This window comes from Puma concolor, chromosome E4, assembly GCF_028749965.1.
Source record: "Puma concolor isolate L17-30 chromosome E4, mPumCon1.1.hap2, whole genome shotgun sequence".
NCBI classification, from domain to species: Eukaryota; Metazoa; Chordata; class Mammalia; order Carnivora; family Felidae; genus Puma; species Puma concolor.
This window is the reverse complement of record NC_141683.1, coordinates 1999921-2009443: the sequence shown is the minus strand read 5'-3', so window position 1 is coordinate 2009443 and position 9523 is coordinate 1999921. Positions and strand designations below refer to the sequence as shown.

Genomic DNA, 9523 nt, shown 5'->3' with positions numbered 1-9523 from the left:
GGCTCAGGAGGAAGCACGTCGGAACAGGTTGATGCGGGACATGGCCCAGCTACGACTCCAGGTGAGTGGTCAGGGCTCGGGGTGCTCCTGCCCCGTCCTCCTGTCCCATCCTCCTGTCCCCCCCCACCCCCGCCCCCACCTCGTCCTCCTGTCCCCCGCACTCCCACCCCCGTCCTGCTGTCCCCCCCACCCCCACCCCTGCTCTGATCCATGCCTCCCACCCCCCATCCTGCTTTGTTCTGCCTCCCCATTCCATAGTGGCCTTTACTTTGACCCAGATCACCTCTCAGACCACCTTCCCTTTCTCATTTCCTCACTGAGGCTTAATGCCCTTTCGGCCTTCATTGGTCTGTTCCTTGTCTTTCTCTTTCCCTTATCCTTCTTTCTGTCTCCTTTTTCTCCAAGGCCCCTTGGTACAAGGAGTCCCCCGTCCACGCAAGAACCCTCTTGGGTTCCATTTCCCCCTGCCTGCCCCAGGCTGCAGGCCCACGCCAGCCCCACACTCTGCCTCTCTCCCCAGCTCGAGGTCTCTCAGCTAGAAGGGAGCCTGCAGCAGCCCAAGGCCCAGTCGGCGATGTCTCCCTACCTCGTCCCCGACACCCAGGCCCTCTGCCACCACCTCCCGGTTATCCGCCAGCTGGCCACCAGTGGCCGCTTCATCGTCATCATCCCGAGGACAGGTGGGCATGCTGGGCAGGTGGGGGGACAGAGTGTGGCCACGAGAGGCTTTGGGTTTACAATTGAGAGACCCTCATGGGGGCCCGGGTTACACACAGCGGCCTCAGTCAAGTCCTGCCACCTTTCTAAAGCTCAGTCTTCTTCAGCTGTGAAGTGTGTGTGACAATCTCTGTTTAACTCTGACTTATGAGACAGTTGGGAGAAACAGAAAAGTCTAAGTGAACGCACTTGGTAAATCGCTAGGTACATCGCTCGCAGGTTGTACTCTGAAAGGCCTCGGGAGCCCCATAGGAGCCACAGTCCCCGCTTTTCCTGCAGCACGTGCTGGAACGGGCTCAGATGGCCTCCTGCAGGGCCCCACGCCACCAAGGCACGGGCTCATGTGTTTTGTCCTTCCCCACCTCCACCTCCCCCACCAGTGATCGACGGCTTGGATTTGCTGAAGAAGGAACACCCAGGGGCCCGGGATGGGATCCGATACCTGGAGGCAGAGTTTAAAAAAGGAAACAGGTGAGTGGGGCCCCGGCAGGGTGACTCCTAAGCCCCGTGTCGGTCTCCCAGTCGACAGACGCATGTTTGCTCTCGCTCCCTTGGGTGAGACACACGCTTGTAATCCTGCTCACTGTGCGGGAAGGCAGGCCGGAGACTGGATGGAGGGTGGTCAGTGGGGCCTGGAGCCCCGTGGGGCGTTCTGACCTGCAGTGTGTCTGCCTCTGGGGCAGCCGGGAGAGAGCATCACCAGGGAGATGGGGGCAGACCTCTGACCGCAGGCCGCGGGCTCCTCTGCAGGAGTCGCTCCTGCTCTAGGCTCGGGCCGGTGGCAGAGTTTCCCGGACTGGGAGCGCCTCCTCTGGCCCGCGCACATCCCGCCGGAGCCGTGCGGGGACGAGCAGGTGGCAGTGGGTCGGCGCTCTGTCCAGTGCGGGCCCTTCTTTCTGGGCTTTGGGGCCAGAAGAGCGGCGGGCGGCGGCGGGTGCGGAAGAGGGAGAGGCCGGCCCCTGCTCCCCCCGCCTCTGCCTCTGCCTCTGCCTGCCCAGGAAGCTGCACAAAGCCCGCTTGTCTGGGCCTGGTCTCCAGAAGCCCCTGACTTGAAAAGCATCCCGCCGCTTCTCCTCTTCCAGCTCCTCCCCTGGGAGGAACCAAACGCTCCGTGTTATCGGGAGGAAAAGCAAGCTGGGCTCAGCCGCCGGGAAGCCACTTGGAAATGGCTCCGAACAGAGCTGCGAAGGGAGGGGAGGCGCCCCTCCCCCTCCCCGGGGCCACAATGAGGTGCTTTGTGTGAGGCGCCCGCCCTCTCCTCTGACCCCCCACCTCCCTCTGCCGCCTCCTTCCCAGGTATATTCGCTGCCAGAAAGAGGTGGGAAAGAGCTTCGAGAGGCACAAGCTGAAGAGGCAGGATGCGGATGCCTGGTAAGACGTCAGCCCGGCGCTCCTGGGCCTCAGGTCGCTGCTGCCTCGCTGCTCTCTGAGCAGGGCCAGCCCAGGGCCACCTGTTCACGTCCCCCTCAGAGGGAGTAAGAAGTTGCAGCCCCAGACCCCCCCGTTGCCCTGAGAGTCTTGGTGTCCTTGCTCAGTGTACGTGGGCCCGCTGGACACCGTCTAGCATCACCTTCCAGAAACACTGCCCCTGACTGCCTGTTGCCCTCCCTGTCCCCAGCTTCCCCCGTGCCCTGGTGATCCTGGAGTCCAGGTTCTAATGCGGGGCTCGGCCCTCTTCCTCCTCCTCCTACCAGGACCCTCTATAAGATCCTGGACAGCTGCAAACAGCTGACCCTGGCCCAGGGGGGCAGGTGAGGAGGATCCAAGCGGCATGGTGACCATTGTCACGGGGCCTCCCACTGGATGACCCCAGTGCGCTGTCAGGCCCTATGCAGGTGGGTCACAGGGGGAGCTGGGGGGCGGGGGGTGAACGGGGAAGGGGTGCCAGAGTAGAAACCACCCCCCCCCCCCCCCGACTACTCTGTACGGGTACTTTTTCCTCGTTCTGCCGCCCCTCCCCCCACCCTGCGAATGGTCCTGGAGTTCAGGAGGTCAGGCCCCCACCATCAGCCCCCCTCCCGTTCCTCAGGCAGCCCTGCAGGCCGCTGCACACGCCAGTGTGGACATCAAGAATGTTCTGGATTTCTACAAGCAGTGGAAGGAGATTGGTTGAGATGGACCCCCAGGCCCTGCAGTGGGGCTGACTCCAGATCTCTCCTGCCCTCCCTGGCAGCCAGGACCGCCACCTGTAGTCACCCCACCACACGCAGACTTCACTCACGCACGAACGCAGAAAGGAGGCCGCAGGGAGGGCCCGGGAGCCGCAGGGAGGGCCCGGAGCCGGCTGGGAGGGCGGGGTCCCCTTGTTGTCAAGACGTCAGGAAAGCAAGGGAAGTGCTTGGAGCAGGAGAGGCCTGTGGGCCCCCAGCCCGCCCTTCTGCCTCGGCCCCCTGCTGTCCCCGGGGGCAGGCGGCAGGCACGGGCGTCTGTGTTCCACGGGAGCGGTCTGTGGACCTCCGAGGGGGAGGGGCGGCAGGGCCCCTCTTCCTCACGGTGCAGGGTGGTCGGGGCCGGGGCGGACCCTCCGGCACTGGGGGAAGAATTGGGTAACACCAGACATCTGACTGGTTCTGTGCGGACCCTTTCCTCCTCAAGGACCTCCCGTTCTCCCTCTGCGCAGGCTGGGCAGCTCTGGAGCCTTGGGGACTCTTCGAGAAGAGGGGCCTGGGGCTGCCCGCACCGTTAGCAGAGCCAGGGCTTGCGCCCCTCCTGCCGCCGCAGGGGCCCGCCCACCCGGTTGCCCCGCGTCTGCTTTCTCTCCATCTGTCCGGTTCCAGGGCAGGGAGCAGGCCTGTGTGCCAGTGAGGGCTCCTGGGCCCACCCGCCCAGTGGGCGTATGCGGGGCCGAGTGGGATGCCAGTACGAGGAGGGGGTGCGGTGTGAGGCCGCCGGCCCCCTTACTGTCGAGGGCCCTTAAAGCTGCCCGGTCAGGGGCCCGCTGTCCTGGAGGGGCTGAGCCGGGGCTCTTGGGGCCAGTGGCAGGTGAAGTGGGAGCTGAGATCATGAAGAGCTCAGGGCGGGTGGGCGGAGCATCGAGTGCAGGTTGTGGGGGGGCCCCGGCCGGGGACCCCCTAGGGTCCCTTTCCCTGGGGCTGGCCAAGGGGGCCTGGGGGTCTTGGCTCTGTTGCCGCACTCCCCCAGCACTAGCCTCGCCTCCCAGGCTGTTCTCAGAGGAAAGCGGGTTTCTTGTCTCCTTCCTCTAAGACCGCGTGTCTGGGACAACCAGGGGGAGTGGGGTCACCCCCATTCCCAGTCCCTGGCAGAGACTGAGACTAAGGCATCACTTAATAAAGACCCCTCGAAGCCCACTCCCTGTCTCCTGGTGCCATTCTGTACACTTTCTTTTAATTTAAATACATATTTTTTATTTAGTTTTGAGAGAGAGTGGGGGGGGAGGGGCAGAGAGAGGGAGACACAGACTCCGAAGCAGGCTCCAGGCTCCGAGCTGTCAGCACAGAGCCCCACGTGAGGCTTGAACTCACAAATGGCGAGATCACGACCTGAGCCGAAATCCGTGGCTTAACTGACTGAGCCACCCAGGCACCTCCGTTCTGCACGGTTGTATTGGGGATGTTGGAGGTTTCTTGCTGAAGCGGCTTTTCAAGATGCCGGCAACTCAGGAGAAAGCTCCGGAGATGCTCTTGTGAAGGACGCCGTCCGGTTTGTTGGCCCCGTGAGCTGAGCTGGCGCCTTTGCTGGGGTGCTGGCTGCGTGAAAACCAGTGAGCCCCCCCCCCCCCCCCCCCCCCGGGGCACTTCGCTGCTCCTGCTGGCCCTTCTAAGTCAGACACATGCTCTTCCTCAAGGGGGGACGTGGCGGTGAGCCTGGAGAGCAGCCTCCGGGCCCTCAGTCCCCGACCCTCTGCAGGGACAGGCACGTCAATGTGTGTCTGGGGAGTGAACACGGTGGGCAGTTCCCTTGTGCTTGAACCAGCGTTCGGTAAAGGCCTTTGCTCTGGTCTCTGCCCGGCCCTGGCTGCTGAGAGGTGCTCTCTGAAGTCACAAATCAGGTGTGGGGTTCCGGTGCCTGGGCCTCAGGCCTCAGGCAGAGCCACCTGCTCCTGGGAGGACCTGGCACCCGGTGCAGCCTGGTCTGAAAGATCCCGTCGCCCTGGCGGCGGTCCCGGCTGGGGGTCCCAGCTGGGGCTCCAGACGGTTGTGGCCGCTCTGGTCTCAGTGGGCTTGGGTCGAGCTGGAGGGGCTGGCTGTGTGCAGGAGGCCGAGTGAGCTGCCTGCTAATGGGGCGCCCCCCCCCCCCCTCCCCGAGCTGCTCCCTGGGGGGCTGGACAAGGCTGGGATTGTTCCCTGGCTCCCTTTTGTTTCACTAGCCGCCCAGGCCTGGCCCGCCTGCCACTCTCTCCCTCGCGGCAGCCTGGCTGGCGGAGCCTGGGACTCTGCCGGAGCGGCCCTGGGCCCGTGGACCCACAGGCTTGGGAGCGCCCCCTCCCCCCCGAGCTCTGGGTAAGGACGCTCCCCTGAGGCTGTGACACCCGTTCTGGGGACCGGAGCTAGGGCGACTGCTCCCGCCCCTCCTCTGTCTCCACGCCTCCGGCACAAACTACTCCAGAGACCCTAGGCCCTCCCGCAAAGGGGGAAAGGGACTCTGCGGGGACCTAGGCCCCCGGCGTGTTCCGTGTTCGCTGCCACCCGTCCCTCCCGGGGGAGGTGGGGAGGTGGGCGGCGCGCAGGATAGGCCACACCACCCCCATCCCACTCCTGGGGGCGCGGGGGTGCCCTCGGGGGCCTCACCTAAAAGCTCGGCCAGGGCACGGGGATCGGAGACCCGGCACCCGGCTCAGGGGCAGAGGGCCTGGCAGCAGGGGAGGCTGGGGGGGGGGGGCGGGGACCCAGCAGCGCCGGGGTCCGGCGCGCGCGCGGCGCAGACACAGCCTGGCCCGGCTGGCGGCAGGAAGACGGGCGGGGCTGGGCCGTATTGTTGCAGGGAAGTTGGGGGCCTGGGGAGGGAGGGTCTTACTCTCTCTCCCCCGGGGCGGCTCCACCCGCCCGGCTGGCCCAGCCCCTCCACCGGTGCCAAGGAATGTGCCTGGGAGAGGCCGGCGGGGCGGCAGAGCCGCGGCCACCCGGAGGCGGCGCGCAGGTCTGGAGCCGAGGGGTACGGGGGCTCAGGAGGGTCGGGGACCCCGGGGTACGAGCGTAGTGTTTAGAGGAGAGCCAGGCATCCCGGTTCCTCGCCCCTCCCGCGGCCATCTGGCCTCTCCGGGAATTCTCCGCCAGCGTCATAAGTTTCCTCTGTTCAGCCAGGCTCTGCGGGCCGAGGGGCTTTCTGATGGTGGCACGGGGGTGCCGGGGCCCTCCCTGCGCTGACCTCCACGAGTCAGGGTTCTCCGGGGAACAAAAAAACTGGGGGCGGGGGGGCCTAGGTCCAGGGTCTCGGGCCACTCACCGAGGCAGCCTTCCAAATGGGGAGGATCCTGCGCTCGCTCTGTCCTGGGCTGAGGCTGAGCAGCCCCTCTGGGGCACCGAGCGCTCCCGGCTGGGATGGAGAGTCGGGGGAAGCGGGGCCGCCGCCCCTCCCCGGCCTGCGGGAAGCAGCTCAGTGGCCAGCTCCCACCCGCACGCACGTAGGTGCCCACAGCCCACCCCGGGGCCCGGTGACCAGGCCCGGCCTGGATCTGGGTGAGAGGGGCCTGCGGATGCGGAGACCTGATCCCCCCTCACCCCGCACTTTGTCTCCAGGTCAGCGTGGAGGTGCCGGGGTCACCATGCTCAGTCTCAAGCTGCCCCAACTCCTTCGCATCCACCAGGTCCCTCGGGTGAGGGGCTTGACCCATCGACTCCCCCTCCCCAGTGCCGACTGGGGCAGAGGCTCTTCTCTTTGAGCCGCTGGGGAAGTCCTTCCTGCTGGCCGGCTCGTCCCTGCCGTCGCCCTGCTGAGGACCTGGCTGGCAACCCCTCCCCGGAGCCCAGGACGCTCCTCCCTCCAGAATCCCCTCCTTCCTCAGGGCGCCCAGTCTGTGCCGCCCCCCTCCCGCCCCCTCCTATCTGGTCCCCTCCACCCGCTCTACTGTTTCTCATCTGCTTTCTGGGTATCTGCCCGTGGTAAGATGGGGGGACGGTCGGTTTGGCTTTTGAGGCCTTTGCGACCTCCAGCCCATTCTCTTGAACGCTGCTTCCGAGAGCTCTCGGCGAGAGAAAGGGTCGGACACAATGACGCCCCTCTGTCCCACCCGCCACCGCACAGGTGTTCTGGGAAGACGGCATCATGTCAGGGTACCGCCGCCCCCAGCAGCTCCGCCCGGGACTGTGTCCTCAGCTCCTTCCAGATGACCAACGAGACGGTCAACATCTGGACTCATTTCCTGCCCACCTGGTGCGAGGGGTGGCCCGAGCGGGGTGCGGGGCGGGCGGGCCGGCGGGCCGGGCGGCGGCGCCTGAGCACCTGCCCCGCAGGTACTTCCTGTGGCGCCTGCTGGCGCTGGCGGGCGGGGCGCCGGGCTTCCGCGCGGAGCCCTACCACCGGCCGCTGCTCGTCTTCCTGCTGCCCGCCTGCCTCTACCCCTTCGCGTCGTGCTGCGCGCACACCTTCAGCTCCATGTCGCCGCGCGCGCGCCACATCTGCTACTTCCTGGACTACGGCGCGCTCAGCCTCTACAGCCCTGGGTGAGCCCCGCCGGGCCGGGGGTCGCTCCGGGGGGCGGGGGCGGCGCTCCCGGGGGCGCGGCGGGGGGCCCCCCTTCGGGCCTCAGCTCCCGCCCCTCCCCCTCCCCCCCCCAGGCTGCGCCTTCCCCTACGCCGCCTACTCCATGCCGGCCTCCTGGCTGCACAGCCGCCTGCACCAGCTCTTTGTGCCCGCCGCCGCGCTCAATTCCTTCCTGTGCACCGGCCTCTCCTGCTACTCCCGGTGGGTTCTCGGCCGGTGCGGAGAGGGGAAGGCGGAGGGACGGGACAGGGCACCCCGAACACACCGGGGGGCGAGCGACGGGGTACCCGCGCCTCGGGGTGGCCGACATGAGTAACAGGGCCTGTGCTTGCTGAGGATGCCACGGAGGGGGGGCGGGGCGCACCCCTCGCCAGCGCCGCGCCTGTGCCGCCCCCTCGAATTCTCGCTACCCCGCCAGAGGCAGGCGTCCGTCCCCCGCTTCACAGGTGTGGGCCGTTTCCAGAGGGGGTCACGTGCCCTAACAGCACTGACATTCCATCCTGGCCAAAGGCCCCCTGTCCCTCTGTGACCGCCACCCCGGCCCCCGCCCGGAGAAAGGATGGCGACCGCCTCTCCCTCCCGCCCCCCAGGTTCCCCGAGCTGGAAAGCCCGCGGCTCAGTAAGATCCTCCGCACGGCCGCCTTCGCCTACCCCTTCCTGTTCGACAACCTGCCTCTGTTCTACCGGGGTAAGGGGGGCCTGGGGCTCGGACCTCCCCGGAGCCCCCTCCCCAAGGCCGTCCCCCACCAGCTCCGCTCTCCCTTTGCCAGCTTGGCCTGTGCTGGGACCCGGGCCACAGCTGCGGGCGGGAGGCGCTGAGCTCCAGCCACACCTACCACCTGCTCTGCGCGCTGCTCACCGGCTTCCTTTTCGCACTCGCACCTGCCCGAGCGGCTGGCCCCCGGGCGCTTCGACTACATCGGTGAGAGGGGCAGCCGCCCCGGGAGGGGCGCGGGGACCGAGGGATCGAACCGAGGGGCGAGGGACGGAGGAGTGCTCCTGGAAGGGGCCCTGGTCCCGGCGCTCCCCTCCCCCTCAGGTGACCCCCGGTAGCCAAGGACACGAGGGGCCTCGTGCAGACCAGCTCGCTTCACTGCTTCGTGAAGGTTTTCATATTCCCACTTTGGGGGGAGCAGCAGGCCCGCGAGGACGAGGGTGACGGGTCCCAGGGTGAGTCCGGGCCGCCCTGGGAATGGGCCGTGTGCCCTGACCTGCCCCACCCTCCCCGCAGGCCACAGCCACCAGCTGTTCCACATCTGCGCGGTGCTGGGCACCCACTTCCAGCTGGAGGCGGTGCTGGCTGACATGGGGTCTCGCCGCGCCTGGCTGGCGGCGCGCAGGAGCCCCCCTTGGGCCTGGTGGGCACGCTGGCCACGCTGAGCCTGGCGGTGGCTGGGAACCTGCTCATCATTGCCGCCTTCACGACCTCCCCTATTTCGGGCCCCCAGCACGTGCCCCCTGCTGCAGGGTGGCCCGCCGGAGGGGGGAATGAAGGCCAAACAGCAGTGAGCCTGCCCTGGGGAAAGGCAGAGGCCAGGCCCCCCCTCCCCCACCCATGCCGGGGAGGAGCCCAGAAGGGGCACATCGGAGCCTGGGGGCCGAGAGTGACTGAGGGGAGGGGGCACAGGAGAGGAGGGCAGGGGGCAGGGGGGTGCTGGCCATGAGCAGGAGGGGTCAGTGACGGTGCTCTCAGGGGGCTGGGGCAAGTGCTGAGGGTCTGAGAGGGGCAGTGCAAGCGTCCGGGGCTGGAGCGCCCCGGCTGGAGGCTGGGAGGGGGAGGCGCTGGGGCCCCGACACCTGGTCCCTTCCTGCCTACGAGTCTCTGCTGAGCCCAGGGGGGGTCACTAACACGACTAACCTAGGCCTGCCTCGCGTGCTTGTTGCGCCGGAGGCCCGCTGGCGCCCTCGCCTCCCAAACGGGCTGTTTGCCCACAGGGATGTGGTCTGTCGGTCCTGGTCACAGCCGTGTGCTCAAGGTGTCCAGGACCTTGGGTCTAAATTTGGGCGTCCGTGGCTGGTGCAGGGGCTTGTGGGGGGGACGGGGTGCTGGGCTCGAGGGGGAATCCTAATAAGACTTTTAGGAAGCTGCTTTCGACGCTTCCAGATGAGGCGAGTACAGTACAAATAAATAAGTCAACAGCGGACT

General features: G+C 67.2%; 2 protein-coding genes across 2 annotated transcripts in view; both read left to right on the top strand.

Moving 5' to 3' along the window:
* Positions 1 to 4025, top strand: part of SMG5 (SMG5 nonsense mediated mRNA decay factor) — a 23991-nt gene extending 19966 nt beyond the window's left edge. Inside the window, 8 exon segments of the mRNA XM_086694115.1 lie at positions 3 to 61; positions 521 to 680; positions 1098 to 1188; positions 2014 to 2088; positions 2412 to 2460; positions 2462 to 2506; positions 2508 to 2552; positions 2747 to 4025. Coding sequence (XP_086550241.1) covers positions 3 to 61; positions 521 to 680; positions 1098 to 1188; positions 2014 to 2088; positions 2412 to 2460; positions 2462 to 2506; positions 2508 to 2552; positions 2747 to 2830 — 608 coding nt within the window. The 3' untranslated portion in view covers positions 2831 to 4025.
* Positions 4026 to 5086: 1061 nt separating this feature from the next.
* On the top strand, positions 5087 to 9521 carry PAQR6 (progestin and adipoQ receptor family member 6). Its single transcript, XM_086694802.1, is given in 12 exon segments — positions 5087 to 5177; positions 6414 to 6490; positions 6919 to 6957; positions 6959 to 7047; positions 7128 to 7331; positions 7447 to 7578; positions 7968 to 8064; positions 8148 to 8252; positions 8254 to 8299; positions 8609 to 8709; positions 8712 to 8807; positions 8809 to 9521. Coding segments are annotated over 11 exon segments (1038 nt in total). The 5' UTR covers positions 5087 to 5177; positions 6414 to 6439; the 3' UTR covers positions 8887 to 9521.
* The last annotated feature ends 2 nt before the right edge of the window (positions 9522 to 9523 follow it).